Raw genomic sequence first — 21,100 nt, 5'->3', positions numbered from 1 at the left:
TCGGGTCTCCTGTTCAATGAATGGTGATCACGTGAAAAACGACTGGAGAAGTCGCTTCTCTCCAGCTGCTCCTTCCCAGCCGCACCCCCCAAACCACGAGTTCACTCCGCAGGAAGCCAACAACTTCAGCAAGAGTTACCTGAGCTCCCCGGGGTGAGCAAACACTGCAGGTATTTGTTCATGCTGGAGCTGCCCGGTGCTGCCGAGACGCCCCGGCAGGGGCTGGAGGCAGCACGCGGTGCCCCGGTGCTGACACAGCACTTCGAGGGAATTGGGGCAGGACCTGCCCGAGTCCCGCCTTCACCCTTGTGTGCTCCGAACTCGGTCAGGCTTGGAGTGTCTGCAGGGGTTATCCGACTACTCTGTTCCTCTTTCCTAGCACCGCTCCCGTCACCTTGGGACAGTTTCTGACCTCCTCCTCCTCCTCTCCCCACTCCCCAGCGGCAGCTGCTTCTGGCTTGGTTTGTGTTCCACACACTGCTGCGTGCAGAACTTTCCCAAACATCCATCCCCCCGTCCTGCTGTGCCCCCAGCCCGACCCAAACAGCTCTCCAGCCCCGCTGCCCACGCCGTGCCAGCAGGGGAGGAGGTGGCAGGGCTGGGAGCCAGCCTGGCCCTGCCTGCCGGTGCCTGCCCGAGCCCACGTCAGCCACCCCAGCCTCCGCCTCGCCCAGCACAGCCAACGCGCTCTGGGCAGCCCTGCGTTAGTGAATCGTGCTCCCCGCTAACGCGGCAGGGCTTGGCTTGAGATTAAAAACAAAAATCAGAGGAAGTGCTCAAATGTCAGGGGAGATATCCCACAGCGGAGACGGAGGTGCTGGGAGAGCAGACAAAGAGCTCCCGGGTGGGTGGAGAGGAGCTGGGGACTCACCAGCGCTAGCACAACTCCAGCTGTGCCAAACCCAAAATCCTGCTGGCTTGGTGGTGATCTGCTCCCACCTCCTGCTTTTCACACATGTGCAACTGAACCACTCGGACTGGGGGCTGGATTTCCCCACAGCCACACAGACACCAAAAGTGGGAAGTGTCCTGTGAGCCCACACTGAAATCCTGGCACATCGAGCACCTGCCCACCCACGGCAAACTGCCCCAACCGACAGTGCAGGGAAATCACCACGAATCCCAAACTGCTGAAAAGACACGTCCTGACCTCACCATCAATTGATTTTTCACTCTTCATTTCAAAACTTGGTTAAAAATAAAACCCACCGGTGGCATTTTGGTAATTACTGTCCTAAATAAAAATATGGGCAAAAAAAGCAGAATCGATGCCCCCTCCCAGTTCACAGTCTGGAGAACACAACACTGAACACCTGCTTTGCTCTGCCAGTAAAATGATACTGAAGGCACTTCATGAGTTTCCACTTCTGCTCTAACAAATACAGTAATAAAAGCTCTTTGCTGAGATGGTCCTGCACAACATCAACTACAGGAAGGAAAATGCATGGGGAAGGGGAAGGACCTTTTTTCGTCCTTTCTACACATGGTGTGAAGCAGCCCTGCAGTGTGAGTCACATCAAGGATCTAAATCTCAGGCTGTTCCCACCAAACAATCACAGCACCTCAACAAAGTGCTGTGTGAGGAACTTGACAATGGCCCTGATCCTGTGGTGACACAAGGGATGATTGAAGTAGGGTTTAATATTTAAAGATTCTCTCTTGGTTTTACCAATATCATAGAATCATAGATTATCCTGAGTTGGCAAGGATTCACATGGATCATTGATCTCAGCCCCTGGCCCTGCACAGACACCCCAACAGTCCCACCCTGGGCATCCCTGGCACCATTGTCCAAACACTCCTGGAGCTCTGGCAGCCTTGGGGCAGGGACCATTCCCTGGGGAGCCTGGGCAGTGCCCCAGCAGCCTCTGGGGGAAGAACCTTTCCCTGAGATCATCCCAAGCCTGACCCAGCTCCAGCCGCTCCCCCAGGTCCCGATCCTTGTGTTCATGTGAGATGCAAAGAGCTCCAGGAGCGTTTGAACAACACTGCCAGGGATGCACAGGGTGGGATTGTTGGGGTGTCTGTGCAGGGTCAGGGGCTGGACTGGATGATCCTTGTGGGTCCCTCCCATCTCAAGACATTTCAGAATTCTGTGATCAGAGCAGACAAAAGAGCTCAGAGCTCCAGACCTGGAAGGAGCTTTCTGCTCTGGGTTCAAAAACACCTACCTCTGAAACACCCCCTGACAGCATCGAACCAGCAAACCAGGGCTGCCTTCCTTAAGATATTTATGAAGAGCTGTATTATGCCTCTTTTATGTCTTTCAGCATACTCAGGACCTCGACTTTAAAGAGAGACCTATTTTTCTCCTCTACAGCTCTTGAAAAAGACGCTTTTAGGACTGAAGGCAGCTCTTCCCTCCTCCTTACAGCGCACGCTTTCAAAGCACTTCACACACATTCAATAATCTTTTCATCCTGCTCTGAAGCAGGTGGGTTTTAGTCGTCTCAGAGATGGAAAAAGCACTTCAGCCAAGTCAGGATGAGAATTTGCAATCTCCAGATTCCCAGTCCTGAACAGAAAACACCCCATCAGCCCCAGCCCCTTCCTCAGTGCTCAGCCAGCACAGAATTTTCACAATCCTCTAAGGCAGGCACATTTTGTTACAGCACAGGCAGAACCCTGCAGTAAAACACGGGAATAGATTTCCCACACCAAGAAGTCCATGTTTCAGACCCCAGTTCAAACGTGCCCCACAGCCCAGACACACCACACCAGCTCCATCCTCTCTCAACACATTTGTGTTTACGGAGCTGCTTCCAGAGAGGAAGGAAAGGCAATGTCTGACACATCCAGACAGCAGCAATCAGGGCAAACTCAGTCCTCCTGCTCCTGCAGATCTCCAGAGGGCATGGAGAGCTCCTCACCACTGTCCCCCAGTGCCTGGGAGGACACGAGCACTGCAGGAAAAACATGGATCATGTTATTAACACCTGAACCTTGGGAAGTCTGGAACAGTGAGGGTGGGCAAAAAAAACAGGGGGAACACTAATTCCCACTAATTCCCCCTTTTCACAGCCTCTGTGCTCCATCTGGCACATGTCCACAGCCCCCCCCTTCCACAACCTGCCAGGGCCAGCTCCACTCTCAGTTTTCAAAAGCTCCTTTCAAAGCTACGAAATTGCACCAAGAGTTTTGGGGTTCCTGCCAGTCCTCTGGTGATCCTCAAACATCAAAGCCTCAAATCAATATGCTTAGCAGGCTGCTGCTTTAGATGTTATCCTTTTTTTCCAGGCACCATCCCAGAAAACACTGATCTGTGCTGTAGCTCTTGGTGTAGAAACCCACCTGCCTTGGCAAAAAAAATGACGCTTTTAAAGCTTCTTTATCGAGTGATGTGATTAAATAGGTCAGATCTGCCCAAGTGCACGGTTAGGAGGCTACTTCAAAACAAGACAGGCAGTTCTCCTGGCAGGGAGCAAGTCCTGGGGGATGGAGAACCTGCTCCCAGAAGATGGTTGCCTGGTTCTGGCTGAGCTACTACACCCTCTAGTGTAAATCCTACAGATCCTTCCAGGCAACGGGAGCTTCAGGCAGGCAGGGAAATGACAGGAGCACTTCAACCAGAACCTTTCCCAGGAAGCTGAGCCAAGGCACTGCCTGCAAAATAACTGCAGAAGTGTCTCCTGCTCCTACAGAAATCAGGAATATTTTGTGACCCACTGGAGTCCATTCTAAAAGCCTGAGATGGCAGCAGGTCCATTGCTGATCTTCCATTTCTCAGTTGGAATCACAGAAACCCAGAATGGTCTGGGCTGGAAGGACCTTAAAGCCCATCCAGTGCCACCCCTGCCACGGGCAGGGACACCTTCCACTAGCCCAGGGTGATCCAAGCCCTGTCCAGCCTGGCCTTGGACACTGCTAGGGATCCAGGGGCAACCACAGCTGCTCTGGGAATTCCATTCCAGGGCCTCCCCACCCTGCCAGGGAACAATTCCTTCCCAATATCTCATCTCTCCCTGCCCTCTGGCAGTGGAAGCCATTCCCTGTGTCCTGTCCCTCCATCCCTTGTCTCCAGTCCCTCTCCAGCTCTCCTGGAGCCCCTTTAGGCCCTGGCAGGGGCTCTGAGGTCTCTCTGGATCCTTCTCTTCTCCAGATGAACACCCCCAGCTCTCCCAGGCTGGCCCCAGAGCAGAGGGGCTCCTGCCCTGGAGCATCTTTGTGGCCTCCTCTGGACTCGCTCCAGTGGTTCCACATCCTTCTCATGTTCAAGGCCACAGGGCTGGAGGCAGCTCTGCAGGTGGGAGTCGAAACATAATGAACATTAAAAAAAGGCTGGAGGCCAACTGAGCTGAGACTGAATTCACAGATCCCTGTTATGTCAGTCATGCCATGTGCTGGATGCCAAGAGTTTGGGAAGGAGGCAGGAACAGGCTCTAAAACAGCTGTAGGGAGCAGGAGGCAGTGGCTGGAGTTCAGCCTTGTGATCCTGCTTCTTTCACAAGTACCAGAAACTTCCCCTTGGGAAACCAGACCCACACAAGGGATTTTATTTGCTAAAAAAACTCTTCTCTAAGTGTTGTAGATTAGGTTGGATATTAGGAAAAATTCCTTCATAGAAAAGCTTGTCAAGCACTGGCACAGGCTGCCCAGGGCAGTAGTGGAGTCCCCATCCCTGAAGTGTTCAGACAGCTGTGGATGTGGCTCTTGAGGACATGGGTCAGTGGTGACCACGATGGTGCTGGTTGAAGGTTGGATTTGATGGACTTGGAGAGCTTTTCCAATTTTAATTCCATGACCATAAGTAAACTCTTACTCCCCAAAACTCAGGCTGCTTCTCCTGGGTCTCTGACACACCAGGCCAGGCCTAGCAAGACACCAGGGTGTTTTTCTTGCCCTTCACACTCAGCTCTTCCACCAACACTTCCAGCCAGCAGTGGGGACTGCATGCACTCTCCAGGGGCACGCCTTTCAAACCCCTTGCCCTTCCCCATTTCAAACCCCAGCCCAGCCCCAGCTATTATCAAGCACAGCAGCACCTGATGCAGACCAAAATGAGCAATTTCAGCCTCAAAACTGGCACTCCACAGATATTTAAAGACACACAGGAACAGCACACTGAAAGATAATTATAGAATCATCTAAAGAACCATCCTAAAGCATTCTAGGGAGCTTTTAAAATTCGAAAGAGCACTGAAATCTGCAAAAAATTTTGTCTTTCTAACAATTATCTGCCCGTGACAGCGCTGAGAATGCTTCTTTTATTTTAAACTAAACTAGTGGTCGTGGTAAGTTGACCTGGTAACCAGGAGACATCAAGAATTAATCCTCTTCCAAACTTGCAAGCAGCCCAAAGTTAAGCAAGTACCCAAAAAACACAAGTTGGGCTTTGTTTTGGCAATTTCTGCTTCAGATTATTAGAGACCATCCACATCAGCATCGTTATCCCATTACACCTAACAGAAATAACAAAGCCTTAACAAAAAGGAAGCCAGCAGGGTTCTTCTAGGGGGAAGAATAAAGGCTTTTTTTCTCCCAATAAATCAGCAGAGCAGCAAATAATGTCTATAAATAAAATGACAAGAGTTGCTGGAAGAATGGACAACAATAGCCCACTATTGATCCTTGTGGGTCCCTTCAGGATATTCCATGACTGTCTGATTCACTGGCTTTTTTGTGCCAGGCTGCCCTTGAGAAGCCTGGCAGTGCTCTGTGCCCCACAAACCCCTCACGGGGGGGTCTGGCTGACCACAGTCCCCAGAGCCCCCGGCACAGCCCTGCCTCGCTGCACTGGCTGGGGAACCCTCCCCGATCCGGGCAGCTCCTGAAGGGATCTAACGGCCCGGGACTGTCAGCAGGTTTGCAATTCGGCGCTGACACCTCAAAGCCACGTGAGCCGAGAGCCTGGAGCGACAAAAAACGGGCCCAGGGCAGCGCTGCCCTCTGCAGCTAGGGCTGTCCCCGGCCGCTCCGGGAAGCTGCTCCCCAGCACCGTGTCCGACCGATCCCACCGACCCGCATCGCTCTCCCACCGGGTGGGGCTGAAAAGCTCCTTCAAACCCTCACTGGAGGGAGGACGAGGTGACAGCTCAGGGCCAGGCAGGGCTGGGCACACGGAGCCACAGAGCTAAGGGCAGGGGAGCCTCACCGGGTGACACCGACAGACCCCCGGGGGCTCACCGCACTGCGGAGGGGCTGAGCGGGGCGATCCCGGGGCGCTGGCGGGGCTCAGCGGAGCCAGAGGCAGATACAGGCCCTGAAAGGTGGGCAGACGGGAGAGAAGGAGGCCGGGCACGGGCCTGCCCTCGCCGGGGGGAAAGCACACGGGGCAGGGGGCGAAAGCAGGCGCAGGGCCGGGAACAGCCACAGCCCGGGGCAGGGCTCGGGGAAAGGGGAGGGGTACCGCGGCCTGGCCGGGCCGGGCCGGGCCGTACCTGCGCCGTGTCCGAGCGGGAGCCCCACGCTGGGGTCGCCCGAGGCTCCGGAGGCTCCGCACGGCGCCGGGGCTACCGGGGGGTGCCGGAAGTGGCAGTAGGGCCTGCGGCACCCCCGGCCCGGCCCCGGCCCCCCGGCGTTGAGGAACGGGCAGTCGATGCCGCGGAAGTAGCCGGTGGATCTGAGCATCCCGCCGGCTGCGGGGCGGGAGCGGGGCCGGGCGGGCGGAGGAGCCGCGGGAGGCCGGGACGCGCTCCCGCCTCACACAGCCGGTACCGGCCCTGCCGCCATCTTGGGAGCGCCGGGTGCGGCGGCGAGGACCCCGCGAAGCCGCTGCCCGCACAGGGCTGCCCGCGGCGCGCCTGAGAGCGGGCGGGGCGGGGCTGGGGCGGTGCTGAGGGAGGGCCGGGAGCTGTCAGCGTGCGGGAGTGTTGTGAGTTAGGAGAGACCCTGAGGGGTGATCCGTGCAACCCCTGCACAGCACCCAACAGTCCCACCCTGGGCATCCCTGGCAGCATTGTCCAAACGCTCCTGCAGCTCTGGCAGCCTTGGGGCAGGGACCATTCCCTGGGGAGCCTGGGCAGTGCCCCAGCAGCCTCTGGGGGAAGAACCTTTCCCTGAGATCATCCCAACCCTGACCCAGCTCCAGCCATTCCCTGGGCTCCTGTCCCTGTCCCAGAGCAGAGCTCAGCCCCTGTCCCTCCGGCTCCCCTCGGGAGGAGCTGCAGCCCCCGAGGAGTCTCCCCTCAGTCTCCTCTGCTCCAGCTGAACTCCAGCGCTCCCGTTCCCTCGGGACATGGCCTGGCTGCAGGAGCAACCATCCGGAGTGAACGCTGTCAGGGATGCACAGGGTGCATTGCTGGGGGGTCTGTGTAGGGCCGCGAGTTGGATTCGATGATCCTTATGGGTCGCTCCCAGCTCAGGATATTCCAGGATTCTGTAATCCAAGCTCGGCTGGGTTTGGCACATCCCCAGAGCTAGGGGAGACACGGGATGGTGGATAAAGCCCTGGGACTGCAGGGATCTCATCTTGCTGCCGAGCACCCCAGAGCCCCCCAGCACCCCCAGAGTGAGTCCCCCAGCTGTGGGCACAGCAATGGTCACAGGTTCCTTGTTCTGTGGCCCGTCAGCCCAGCAGCCACAGTACATACCCTAGAGCACCATGAGCCATCACTCCAGCACAGCCTGCAGCCCCCAGCATGAACCAGCAGCCCCAGCATGGCCCCCAGCCCCAGGACAGCCCATCCACCCCATCATGGACCACCTCAAACCACGGCCCCGAGCCCCAGCACAGCCTTCTGGAGAGCTGCAGGACACAGGACAGGTTTGGGCAGTGACGCCAAGGTCACTCACCTGAGGCCAATGCCAAGAACTGGTTCCACACCCCATGAGGGCTCAGCCCCCCCTTTGCCTCAGGTAGTCACCACACCTGTATTTACCAGTGGGGAAACTGAGGCACGCAGTGACTGCACCTTGGCTGAGCCAGCCCTGGAGCAGGGACTTGGAGCTAGGATTTGGATCTGGCCCTGGGGGATCAGCCAGGTGAGGGGCACCCACAGCTCCTGGGAATCACCTGCTGCTGCCCCTGCCTTGGGTGTTCAGAGCAGGGACACTCCACCTCCAGCAGGTGAGGCCCTTCTGGGATATCAGCAAGGACCAAGACCTCCAAGGAGAAAGCCCATGGAGTGGAGCCAGACAGCCCAGTCTGGAGAGATGGGATGATCTAGGAGAGCCTCATCACTTGTGCAAGGAGAGGAGGGAAGCTCCAGGCCAGCGCCAGGAACAGCTGGGTAAGGTGCACAAGGAGTCAGCCTTGGCCTCAGGGAAGGACAAGGGAAAGGTTGCAAAAGTTGTGTTTTGTAATAGTCTTAAGTGAAAAAAACCCACTTTATTGTCCAAATTTGGCACATGCTGCTGCCTCCTTCCCACCCATCATTCCCATGATGTCCCAGCAGAGTCCAGGAGTGGAGGATGCCAGGAGAGGAACCCACCACTGAGCAGGACCAGCAGCTGCTGGCCCCAGGAAACCTGAATAATGCATAAAAAGCTTCTAAAAAGCAGGAAACTCCAGGAGATGAGCTGCCTTCCCTCCAGCAGAAACCTGGCGCTGGCACAAGGTGCTTTACCGGTACTGGAGGAAAGCTGTGCTGAGATTCCCACCCACACCCCTCCAGCCAGTTCCCTTCTCCAGTCCTGGGAGAGCATCTTTCCCCCCAAAAAGCTCATCTTTCCCCCCAAAAAACAGAGTTGTTTTATTTTTATCGTATGAATAAATCTATTTCATAGAATTTCAGCTGTAACAGGGAGGCTTTGAGAAAGACACACACATTACCAAAAGCACAGACACATGGGGCATTTCCCTGCCTTAGAATTCTTATCCTGTGCTTCCTCAAGTCACGGACCAACAAAATAAAATAAAATAATAAATAATAAAATATTTATTCTGCCCAAACCTCGAGGACCCCACAGGGAAAATCATCCTAAAATCGATTCAGGCTGGTCCTGGCTATGCTTTCACCACCTGAATTCAGTTAACTGGGATGCCCACTCAACTCCCAGTCAGCAGCACTGGATATGCTCCCAAGGGTCCCTCTGCACACAGAAGCAGCTCCTCTGAGAGCAACAGCCCCCAAATTCCCCATCCTGCTGAGCCCACTCCCCAGCTGAGCCCTCCACAGGAATCCCTCCAACCCTTCCGAGGACCTAAACCACCCTGCCCAGCCTTGACTGACCAAGGGACCCCAAAACTGACCTCAACCTCCCAAATCTGCTGACCCTCTGCAGAGAAATGAGTCCCCAAATCCTCAGCCCCCCCGACCCCCTGATTTAAGTTGAGGGGAACAAGCTGGGGCAGGGGTGGGCACAGGACTGGGCTGTCACTGACCTCGGTCCCTGCAGGGAACAAGGGGCAGCTCAGGGGACACTGGCTTGGCCCTCTCCTCCCCAGAAGAGCTGGGCAGGGGGATGTCACTGCATGGGGGCCAGAGCTGCCCCTGCCACAGCCCTTACTGCTGCTGGGGGACACAGGGACCTGTCCCTAGTGACAGAGAGACACCACAATGTGCTGGGGGACACAGGGACTTGCCCCCCTGACAGGGAGACACCACAGTGTGCTGGGTGTCATAGGGGCCTGTCCCCTGTGACAGAGAGACACCACAGTGTGCTGGGTGATCACTGCAGGGTGATCTTGTGCCATGCTGGCTGTCCCCCACACATCCAGGACCACATGAGGATGTGAGCCAGGAATGTGGCTCCAGCTCTGCCGTGGGGGATGCTCCAGGTTCACTGCCCGGAGCAGAGGCTGGATGCAGCCCTGGGGCTCGGGGGTCTCCCTGGAATGTGAGCCCCACCCACCAGCCCTGCCCCCCAGTTGATCCACAGCTGGGTTCATGGGGTCCACTTTTGGGAGGGAAAAGAGCAAAAACACTGGAAACCAGCTGGAGATGCTGGTGTGATCAGAGCCTCCCCCCACAGACCCCTACTCCCTGTTCCTTGTTCTGCATCACCACATCCGAGCAGCCCAGGATGAGTTTCTGCTCCCTGTGGGGGAGATCTTCTCTTCACATGTGGGAATTTTTCCATTGTCCCAGCATGGCCTTGACATGGGGTGCTGGATGGGGTTTGTGAATTTGGAGAAGGAAACAGGGAGTTGGGAAAGCAGGGCTTTCCCTGGAGTTGCCAGAACATCCTCACATGGGGTCATCTCTTCACAGGGATGGGCTGGTCAGGGTGGTGACATCCCTCCCAGTACTCCCAGTACCCCATCCTGGTACCACCCTACATGTAACCCCCCATGGTCCATGTCCCCCACAGCAGATGCTCCACAACACCCCATAATCCCATTCACATCCTGGGGCAATGGCCTGGCTGCTGCATCCCACCCTGCCCAGTCCCAGTCCCCCACAGGGGTTTCCAGCCCCCCATGGTTCTCCTGGCACCCCGAGGGGTGCTCCAGCTCCCCACAGGGTGCTCCTGGCACAAGGCAATGCATCCCAGCCCCTCGTCCAGGATGTTCTGGTCCCTAAATGGGATTTTTCATCCCCCCCCCCCAGGATATTCATGGTGTACTAAGGGGATGCTCTGGCCCCTACAAGGGGATGTTTTTCCCCACCAAGGGGATGCTCTGGGCCCCCAGGGGGGACCTCCAGCCCCTCCGGGTGGTCCCAGCCCCCTGAGGACTAGTCTCCCATCCCTGCTGCGTGGTCCCACGTGTGCTGTCCAGGCGCTGTCACCGCGGGGCTGTGGCAGCCCGTGGGCCTCCCTTGGCCGTCCCAGCCTCCAGGCATCGCTCAGGCATAGGATGACAAAGGGAAGCTCACAGGGGGCAGCGGGCCCGGCCCCGCACTCCTCCGAGAGCTCCTGTGGACAGAGGAGACACGTGAGGGGAGAGCAGGGAGTCTGGGGAGCTGAGGGAACCTGGGGAGTTGGGAAATCCTGGGGAGTTGATGAACCCCGGGGATCTGGGGTATCCCAGGGAGCTGAGGGATCCTATGGCAGCTGGGGCATTCAGGGGGATCCTGTGGAGCCGGGGGAGCTGGGGGATCAGAGGGAGCTGAGGATCCTCAGCCTGCCCCACATCTCCAGGGGGTGAAAACCAGCCCGTGGTTGCTCTCCGGTGCAACCCATGGCCCTGGCAGTGCTGCAGCCCATGGGGATGGTTTGGGACATGGCAGGTGTGAGGTGCCAGCAGGGTCACATGTCCCAGTGGCGCCAGTGGGTGCAGGGGGTGCAGGTGACTGTGGGGTCTGCATGTGGAACCCAAGGGGTGAGGAGAGGGGCCAGAGGGGGTGTGGGGCTGCTCAGGGGTGTGTGCACAAGGGTGTGTGTGTGAGTGCACATCTATGTATGTGAGTGCACATCTGTGTGTGTGCACATCTGTGTGTGTGAGTGCACATCTGTGTGAGTGCACATCTATATGTGTGAGTGCACATCTGTGTGTGTGAGTGCACATCTCTGTGTGTGTGAGTGCACATCTGTGTGTGTGTGTGTAGGCCTGCAGGGCTGTGCACACTCATGTGTGTGGGTGTGAATACGCGTGCAAAGGTCCCTGTGTGCAGGTGTGTGAGTGCTCACCCATCCATGTGCACACATGTGTGCATGTACACACGTGTGCTGTGTGCATGCAGATGGGTGGGGCCATCCCATAGTTTCTCACCCAGGCCCAGGATCCCAACCCAGCTCAGGGACCCTCAGGGACTGCCACCCGCCACCCCCGTCCGTATCCCCAGCCAGCAGTGCAGGGCTGGGTGCCCCCCGGGGTTCTGGGTGCCCCCCGGGGTTCTGGGTGCCCCTCCAAGGCCGTGGACATCCTCCAGGGTCATGGGTGTCCCCTGCCCCCCATGCCCCCTGCCCTCCTCACCGTGTCTCACCAGGGAGGTGCCGCCAGTGTCACAGTACAGCCGCAGGCATGTCGGGCTCTCCCAGCTCTGTGCTGCTCGAGGAGTGGGGACACAGGCTCTGCTCCCCCAGATCTGCCCCCAGCCCTGTCCCTGCTGTCTCCAAAGCCTCAGCCTCACTCACCGGGCAGGGAAGAGACAGCACATGCTCCCCTCTCCTTGTCCTTTCCTGTCCCCTTCACTCCACCTCATCCATGCTGTGCTGTGCCACTCATCCTGGCATCCCTTTCCCGCCGCTCTCCCCTCTCCCAGCCCGACCACCGATGGGATCCTTCCCCTCTGCCCTTTTATACCATCTTTGTTCATATGACAAGCACGTGGAAAACCAGAGCAGAGCTCGGAAAAAAGCTCCTTAAGACGCTTTAATTCAGTTTCCTGGATCCCATGACTGAGCTCGGCCTCTGAACGGGGTCTCATGACTGTGGCACGCAGGCCCCGGCCATCAAAAGCCTCATTTATGCCCCAAAAGAGACTTAAACCCCTCTTGGCCGGTCACCCGACATCCCCCATGCCTGGCCTGGGTCCCTGTGCCCCCCCTGGCTGGGGGCTTCAAACCAGTCAGGGGGACACCTGCCCTGACCCTGCTCCACTGCAGCTGCAGGAAGGACTTTGGGGACACTCAAGGCTTGGCTCTGCCTTTCCCCTCCAGGGTCTAAACCCATCCAGCCCTGTCCCCAACCCAGTGCCCTTCCTTCACCCTAAATTGCAGCACCAGCAGAGGGGACAGAAGTGCAATCCCAGAGGGAACAGAAGCACACTCCCAGACAGGACAGAAGTGCTGTCCCAGTGGCTCATGGCCCAGTTTGGCCCCACGCGGGGGATGCTGTGCCCAGGACCTCCAGCTCACTTCCTTTGGGGCCCCTACAGCTCTGCTGGAGTGGGTGCTTCTCTTTCTGTCCTCACTCCAGCTGCTGGGTGAGGATGGATCCTCCATCCTGGGCCAGGAGCAGTGACAGACCCAGACCCAAAGCCCTGATCCATCCCAGTCAGGGCTCCCCACCACAGAGGTGGCACCCAGCTAAGTCCATCTCCATGGATTCCCATATACCTGAGGTGGCTCTAAACTTTGGGGGTCAGGCTGAACTCTTCTGACCTTTTGCCTTTGTGTCAAAATGAGAGACAGGAAACACAACCTCGAGCCACCCCAACGTCCCCCCAAACCCAACGAACTCCGAGCTGTCCTGCCCAGCAGGGCAGAGCCGCCCAAAGCATCCGCAGCTCAACAGGAAAACAGGCAGCAGTAAGAGGATAAAAATACCCTGGGTGCACACAGAACGTCTCTGTGCTGGGATTAGGGAGCCCTGGGACAGCGGGGCCAGAGGGAGCAGGGCAGGGAGGCTTTGGCTTCCCACACACGTGTGAGCCCACGGCTCCCAAAGCACCTGGCCACTGCTGGCAGAGGGATGGGGAAGGAAGGGCTGATGGGATGTGCAGGGAGAACCCAGACATCCCAGCTCCTGGACCCCAAAATCCCCCTGGAAAAGGAGTGAGGCCCCCCAGACCCCCAATGTCCACATCCTCTTCCAGCTCCTGCACAGCCCCAGCACCAAGGAAGGGTCACCCCTCCTCTTCTGGAAGCCCCTGCTGTGGTCCTGAGGGAGGTGAGTGATGTGTGGGGAGCAGAGGGTCTTGTGCCCCCCACCTCACCTGCCCCCCCAGTTCCCGGCCCCAAACAATAGATGCATTGGAGTGCTCAGAGCATGGGGGTGCAGGGAAGCCCCCCCGCCTGGCCCCTGAGCCCCTAAGGAGATTAAATCCCTCCTCACATGAGGCTGGCAGGCCCCAGGGCCTCGTGGTCGGGAGGGGACACTGGAGGAACAGGGACAGGAAGGGGCAGAGCAGTGTTTTGCTGTTTGGGTTGGGGCCAGGGATGTCCCAGGGCAGGAAAACACAAGGACAAACAGCTCTTCCCGGGGGTGTAAGAGCAGCACTGGCCCAAAAAGCACCAACCTGAGCCTCTGCCTTTTCCTGGGGCAAATTTCCCATGTGCTGGTGGGAGGACTCTATGGGACACCCCTGCACCTGCCTCCATGGCCAGTGCACACCCAGAATCACTGAAGTCCCCACACAGCCAGGGCAGAGCCGGACATGGAGCAGTTCAAAAATAAGGCTTGCTCCCCCCAGGACCACCCTGTGTCCTTCGCTATGCTGGCCCTGGTACAGAACAGGCCACGGGGACATCCCCCTTCCCCTGTGGCACACCCGGCCCCCCACCACTCCTGGAAGGCTGAGGCCATCCTCCATCTCTGCCCCTGCAATCCCATGGGATCTCCTAATGACAGGGGACAGGAGGTAGCAGGGGAATGGGTTCCTCTTGTCCCCAAAGTCCGACTGGACACAGACCTTTGCAGCCCAGTCCCAGGGGCCAAGGGCATCTTCCCCACTCCTGCTGGCACCTTGGGGCTGCCCAGTCCCCAGAGAAGGGTGACAAATGTTGGGGATGTGGCCAAGGGCAATCCAGGGGAGGTGCCAAACAGGGGGAGAGTTGAGGGGCCAGACATGCTGGGGCTGGGTAATGAGCAGGACCCCCCCGGGTTAGGCAGGGAAAGGGCACGCACGGCTGAAACGTTAAACCTCTGCTCTTTATTCGCTGCCTGGTTCCCTCGCCCCATTCCCCGAGCGAGTGGTCCGGAGGAGGTTTTCCAGGGGTGACCTGAACACCAGGAGTGCTCTGGGAAGGCTGAGCAGCGCCAGACTGGAGGAGGTGTGGGGCAGGGAGGCACCTCCTCCATGCATCCCCATAGTCCCCTTGGGGACACGGCTCTGCCCCAGCCGTGGGGTGAACACCGGGCACCATCAGCACTGGTCCCGGGAAAGCTCCATGGAGAGCAGGAACTGCCACCTCCTCTGTCCCGCCCACAGGGACACCGGGGAGGGACCTGGTCCCCAGCCCCTCTCCAACTCGCCTTATTGCTATGGTCAGAGCAGCAGAGCGGCTGGGAGGAACTCAGGACTTGGCCGGTTTGGGAGAGGAGATGAGGACATGTCTGAAGCCAAGGATCCACCATCGGAGGGTGGGCTCATGTCTCTGGGAAGGGGGAAGGAGGGAGCTGCCGTCTCTGGCCAGCCAGGCCGGTGGTGCCAGCAGCGCCGGGGCTAGCACCGGCAGGGAGGAGAGCTGTGCTCGTGTCCGAGAGCAAACACCGTCCATTCCAGGGCTTCCTGCCCTCTCCTGAGCCTGGAGCCGAGGCTGAACAAACTCATTACAACTCCAGCAGCAGGGACTAGGGAGAGCTACTGGGAGAACTGGAGAAACAAGCAGAACCCCCCTGCCTGTCTCCCCGGCTAGTTGCGTTGGCTGGCCAGCTCCTGGGAGATGAATTTCCGAAGGCGCTCGAGGTACTGGCTGTAGAGTTCAATGTCATTGTGCCCGGCCCCGTCCACCCACAGCGGCTCCACGGCCTTGGGGCAGCGCTCGAAGAGCGCCAGGCCATGGGAGAAGTCGATGACTTCATCCTCCGTGCCGTGGATGATGAGGACAGGAGAGGTGATTTTGGAGATCTTCTCAATGCTGCCGAGAGGGTGGATGGGGAAGAGAGGAGAGAGAGGGGCGTAAGCACAGGGAATGAGGCACTCCCATTCCTCCTGACCCCAAAACACATCCCTTGGGAGACGGACCAGGAAATGCTCTTTGATCATGGCAGAGCACAGGGACAGGGAGGGACACGGAGTTTCTGCCAAGGAAAAGATCTGCCCCAGTGTGACAGACAAGGAGCAGACAGCAGTGACATCCCCGTGGGACCTCAGCAGGGCTGATGGAAACTGCTGCAGGACAGCCCTCCCCTGTTGGGATCAGCCCTGCTGGGCTCCAAGGAAGGGAAGCACGGCTGTTCCCAGCTTGGCCCCAAAGGCCACGCGAGGCCATTGGGACGCAAAGCGTGGGCTGGTGGCTCCCAGCCACAGCTTCCGGCTCAAGGACTGTCCCCTGGGCCCCGCTGGCCTGGCTGCAAGGGAGAGGCAAAGGAAGAACTCATCCCCTCAGACCACTCCTGCCATCTGAAGAGCAGGAAAATCCCCAAGGAATTACTCTTGGGGGAGAGAGGGGTCCCAGGGACACTTAGAGCTTGTGACACCTGACAAGGGGCCAGCAGCACAGCCCCAAAGCTGGCAGGCAGACACTGGGAAAGGGTGGCCAGGAGGTGATGCCAGCAGGGGACTGGGGTGCACACATGGCACAGCCCTCAGGAGGGGCACAGTGACCCCAGAAAGGGTTACAACCCCTGGAGGGCATCAAATCCAGGGCGAGAACACGCTGAAGGGGATGTTTAAACCTATCAGGAAAAATGGGTCCACATGTCACGTGTGCCCTGGCTGTGACTAGAGCTGGTCTGGGCACTGCCCCTCCAAACCCCCAGATCCCAGGGCACTCACTTGGGGAAGGCATCGAACCAATAGGTCTTCTTGGTGTCGGGGAAGGCGACGCGCATGCCGGAGGTGAGCGGGGAGTGCAGCACGATGGCCGCGCACTCGTAGCGGGAGGCCAGATCAACCGTGGGCACTGTGCCGATGCTCTGTCCATACAAAATGATGTTCTCCGGGCTGATCCCGTACCTGGGAGGGCACAGAGCAGGTCAGTGTCCAGGCACATTGCCAGGAGATGCAGCTTGGGGGTCAAGCTGCTCTGGCCACAAGGCTCCCAGGAATGTCTGTCTCCCCAGCCCCTCATGGCTGGGCCCAGGGCAGCTCCCTGAACTCCCAAAGGACAGGGGAGCAGCCAGGGCTGAGCTGCCAGGTGAGCTGTGGCCTCACCAGGCCAGGGTTATGAGGGGTTCAGAGACCCTGGACTGCAGCCATGGCGGGCAGCTCCCAGCTGTGGGTCACACTGTGAGCCAGGCCCAGCTGCAGGCAGGGGAGGCAGAGCCTGGCACAGGGCTGCACCCCAAACCTGTCAGGGGAACCAAGGCTGAGCCTGGCACAGCGAGACAGGGAGCACAGCTTGCACCAAGGTCATTCCCCATGGCATTCCTGCCCCTTGGGTCCCCCAGCTGCTCTCTCTGCAGCTTTCCAACCACCCCTTCCTGTCACAAGTATCCCAGGGTTCCCTTTCTGGGAGATTTCCTGTTTTCCAGACTGCTGGAGCACAGGGTTTTCCTGAGGGCAGCAGGGCTGTGCTCCCTGCCCTGCTCACCGTGTCCGCAGTGCCTGCCACGCGGCGTCAATGTCAGAGTAGAGGTTCCTCTCCGAGGGCTTGCCCGTGCTCACGCCGTAGCCCGAGTAGTCGTAGGAGAAGATGTTGCAGTTGATGCGGGTGCCCAGCCCAATGTAGAAGCTGCTCATCTGCCCCAGGTCCACGGCGTTGCCATGGGAGAAGAGCACTGTGTACCTGCGGCACCAGGGACACGGGTATGGAACGTTAATCCCAGGCTCTGCCGGAGCTCAGGCACAGATATCCTGGACATCTGCCTTGGAGACCAAACACCAAGCCCCAGGACACTGAGAGCCAGTATTGCTCTGGCCACCAAGGAAGGTCCTCATGACACTCCCAGGGACACCCAGACCCTCCTGCTGCTGGGGCTAGGGGCTCACTCCCAGCAGGAACAAGCAGCTCGAAGGCAGGATGATGATTCTGTTCAAGTTTTTGAGCCTATTTTTGGTAAAAAGCTCAGGATTTGGGGCTGTTTGCCCAATGGGGATTTCAAGTAAGAATTCTGACAGCGAGTTTTTTTCTCTCCTGAGCCTGGCAAGACACCAGATGCTGAGAGAGAAGTGAATTGTGGGAGTGACAAGGCACAAGAAATTTCCACCATAAGGGGAAAAACAATGTTAATCATAAAAATTAACACTAATAGCAGACTGATGGAAGCTTGGCTCCCTTCTGCCAGAGGGAGGGTGCAGAACCCACTCCCTGCTGAGCCTGTGCAGCTCATCTGAGGGGTCTGTGGCCAGGCTGAGCCTCCAATCCCGGCCTGGATGCCCAGGAAGCCCCAGCTGGAAGTCAGTGACAGGACAAGCAAAGGGGAGGTCAGTCAGCCAGCAGGACTTGGTGTCCTAGGGTTTGGGAGGTCCAGTTACCCCCAGCCCAAGTTCTCCCCTCCAGCCCTACAGCCTAGGATGCTGGTCCTTGGGGAGCTGTTGTTCCTGGGAGGATACTGGAACAGGGTCAGCTAGGGTGACCTGGCCTCCCTTTGCACCTGAACACCCAAACTGTGCCACTGTGTGGGGAGCAGCTGCCAAGTCCCCTCCTGCCCAGCCACTGGCAGCAGGAAGGGTCTCCGTCCCACACTCCAGGCTGTCCTCTCCAGCTTCCCAGTTCCCAGACCCATGCAAATGACCAGTAGTGGGAAGTGCCCAAAACCCTACTGGCTTTCACTCCCATCACTCTTTTCCTTGAGGAATCAAATGTCCCTGTGAATTCGACTAAACCAGGCTCTCCTGGCTGGCACGGGCAACTGTCCATCCCCATGGTCACTGCAGGGCTGGGGACGGGGAGGAGCAGCTGGTGCAGCCACTCCGGCGCTCCCTGAGAGCCAAGCTCTGTGCAAACAACTGGAGCTTTACGTCACTGCCATGACACTGGGGGACCTGCAGGACAGCCTGGGGGAATCCCCACATCCCTGCAGCCTCTGGCTTAGCCTCTGTTCCTGGTTTAACCCCATTCCCAGTGTGGCCACAAGCCAAACCGGTCCTGGGAGCCAAGCTCACCCATCCCACCAGACGCCTCCAAAGCTCCACAGCAGGGCCAGCTCCTCCAGGGACACTCAGCTGAGGGAGAGGAGGGGAGAGGAGCCCCCCAGGCCGGCCCCAGCCCGGTCCAGCACAGCAGAGTCCCAGCTGGCACGAGCACGGGTGACTCACCTGGCGCCGGGCACACAGCGGACGTACATACAGCCGACGCGGTTGCCCCGGCTGCTCTTGGTGACGAACACCTCAATGTTGTCCAGCTCCCGCTGGGAGTACTGGAAATCCGCCCGGTCCTTCAAGTGCAGCTTCCAGCGGCCCGCAGCGCCTCGCAGGGAGCCGGTGCTGCCCACGGGCTCGGGCTCGGGCACCACGGCGTAGGTGGGCTCCGGGGGCAGGAAGGCGAGCTTGGCCGCGATGCGGCTGGGGCAGGGCGGGCAGCAGAAGAGGCAGCAGAGTTGGCTGATCGACAGCCCGTTCATGACGGCGGCGAGGCGGGAGGCGGCCGCGCCCGGAGCGAGGGAGGATCCGAATCGGACAGAGGCCGGGAACGACGCCGGCCTGGAGACGCCCCGTCCTCAGCTGGCCCTGGGCACGGCTGGCGCCGGCCGTGCAGCGCGGGCCGGGGCGTGCGGCGGGGCTGCGGTGTCCATCTGTCCGTCCGGCGGCTGCGGGGGCCTGCGGGCAGGGCGGGGGCACTGAGGGCTCGGTCCCCTCTGTGACCCGCGGCCGAGGACAAACGCGCTCCCCCCAGTGTCCCCCCCTCGAGCACCCCCGCAGCTCGCAGTCCCCACCAAGCCTACGCAGCCCCCCCCAGAAATCAAATCTCCTTCCACATTCGCCAGCCCACGCGGGCAGCCCACGCGGAGGGGGCGACGACAAGCGCAGGATCACAAACGCAACACCCCCACAGCAGCCACACGGCTGGTGGGACAAAGGACACGGCTCCCCCGGGGCCACCCAGGTGCCGGCACAGGCGTGCAGGAGTGCCGAGCTCCCGAGGAAAAAGGGGAAAGGGGAGAGAATGAGGGGAAAAAAGGAAAGGAAAAAAAAAAAAAAAGCAGCAACTATTTTCTGCAAGTTTGGGCACAGGCTTGAGCTGAGGAATGTCAAACCAGCCCACACCCCGAGGAATTCGCTCCATCTGCTTCCGAAGGGCTGGGAAAGGGGAGGAAAGGGTGGAAGAGGGATATGGCACTGAAGCTGGGATATGGCACTGAAATATGCCGAAATACTGGCAGTGAAGGGATGCCCCGTGCCCTGGTGGGAGCCAGTCCCCTTCGAGCTGATGACCATCCACAGCAGGGCCAGCACTGGTGTCACACCTGGCACGCGTTTCCTCCCCGGTTTGGCACCCCATGTGCCAGCGGGACCAGCCAGTGGATCCCCTGACCAGCACCCCGGGGCAGATCGGGGGGGTCCGGTGGCCACACACCTGCATGGGGCCCACGTGGTGAGGTGGCACTGCAGGCCTCTTACATTGTGTGTCACACTCATGTCATTTGTCTTGCACACATTGGGCCAAACCCGGGCTCAAGCTGGGGACAACCCCTCCGTGGGTGGGCACCCCTGCCCAGCCCCTGCCCGAGCCCCATGCCTGCTGTGGGGGCACAACCCACCACACATTGACCCCACACCCACTGACCCCACAGCCAGAGAGGGGGGATCCACACCGTACCCACCCCCAGACCACTGTGGGACCCCCCAGCACTGACTCCATTGCCCCGACAGGCACAGGACCCCCACCCCCCACACACACTGCCTGGGCTGGCCCTTCCCCCCACTGCCTGCTGCTGGCCTCCCTCCCACCACTGACCCCTCCCTGCCAACTCACCCGTGTGGCACCCGCACCGCTGACCAGTGGGTTCCCCCCGTCACTGTCCAGTGCGGCCCTCCCATGGCACCGAGACCCCCCACCCCACTCACACTGACCCATGTGGGTCTCAACTCCCTCACTGACCGCTGGGGAACCCCCAAAACACACACTGACCAGCGGGACCCCTCCCCAGTCACTGTGTGTGTCCCCCGCAGCACCACTGGACCCCCGACCACCCCACTGACCTCGAGCCCCCCGTTCCGACTATTGAGGGACCCCCATGAACACACACTGACCCGCGTGGGTCTCTCCCTGCCCCCACCGCCTGCCGTGGGACACCCCGACCACCGTGAGCCTCTCGCGACTGCTGGGGGTCTCACACACTGACCGGTGTGCACCTTTCACCTCCCACTGCCTCCTGGGGGGCCCACGGAGATCACCGGGGGTGTGGGACCCCCACACACTGACCACTGCGACCCCACTTCACTGACCACTGTGGTCCCACCTCACTGACCAGCGTGCCCCTTCCGCGACTGCCGCGGGCCTCCCGCCCCTCTGCCCGCGCCACAGATCCCCACAGCCACACACTGACCGCTCCTCCCCTTCACTGACCGGTGCCCCCCCACCTCCCCGCCGCCGGACGCCGGACCCCGATCCCTGCAGCCCCCCCGTGCCGCAGCGGGTGTCCCCACAGGCCCCCCCGGCCCGTGTGCCGCTCCCTGCCCGGTACCTGCACATTCTCCCGGCCCGCCCGGGCCCCCCGGCCCCGCTCGGCACTGCCCGAGGCCCCGCGGCCGTTGCGGCCTCCCAGGCGGGGGCGGCGCTGGCCCCGCCCCGGCCGGAAGTGACGCCTTCGCCCGGCGCCCGTTGCCATGGGAACGGCGCGGCCGCC

At 59.6% G+C, this 21,100-nt stretch overlaps 2 protein-coding genes across 2 annotated transcripts in view; both read right to left on the bottom strand.

The window, feature by feature from the left end:
* The window catches only part of REXO1 (RNA exonuclease 1 homolog), a 45,393-nt gene extending 38,693 nt beyond the window's left edge, over positions 1-6,700 (bottom strand). Inside the window, exon 1 of the mRNA XM_085040728.1 lies at positions 6,378-6,700. Coding sequence (XP_084896854.1) covers positions 6,378-6,567 — 190 coding nt within the window. The 5' untranslated portion in view covers positions 6,568-6,700. The remainder of the gene's footprint in view (positions 1-6,377) is intronic.
* A 7,635-nt stretch (positions 6,701-14,335) lies between these two features.
* ABHD17A (abhydrolase domain containing 17A, depalmitoylase) lies at positions 14,336-21,077 on the bottom strand. The gene is made up of 5 exons (XM_085040764.1): positions 20,939-21,077; positions 18,570-19,070; positions 16,903-17,097; positions 16,146-16,325; positions 14,336-15,285 (listed from the first exon to the last, which is right to left on the bottom strand). Exons 2-5 carry the CDS (start codon positions 18,872-18,874, stop codon positions 15,060-15,062), a joined length of 906 nt encoding a protein of 301 aa, XP_084896890.1. The 5' UTR covers positions 18,875-19,070; positions 20,939-21,077; the 3' UTR covers positions 14,336-15,059.
* Between the last annotated feature and the right edge of the window lie 23 nt (positions 21,078-21,100).

The sequence above is a fragment of the Lichenostomus cassidix genome, chromosome 28, assembly GCF_008360975.1.
Source record: "Lichenostomus cassidix isolate B80296 chromosome 28, HeHo_3.0, whole genome shotgun sequence".
Classification (NCBI taxonomy): Eukaryota; Metazoa; Chordata; class Aves; order Passeriformes; family Meliphagidae; genus Lichenostomus; species Lichenostomus cassidix.
This window is presented reverse-complemented; position numbering and strand designations above follow the sequence as displayed.

What these genes read in the sequence shown, in the direction of transcription:
- ABHD17A (XM_085040764.1), bottom strand. Translation starts at nt 18,874, where the DNA reads ATGAACGGGCTGTCGATCAGCCAACTCTGCTGCCTCTTCTGCTGCCCG. An exon ending in CGCTGTGTGCCCGGCGCCAG is followed by an intron (nt 17,098 to 18,569) that starts GTGAGTCACCCG and finishes CTGGTGCCGCAG; the next exon opens with GTACACAGTGCTCTTCTCCC. An exon ending in TGGTTCGATGCCTTCCCCAA is followed by an intron (nt 15,286 to 16,145) that starts GTGAGTGCCCTG and finishes CCCTCTCGGCAG; the next exon opens with CATTGAGAAGATCTCCAAAA.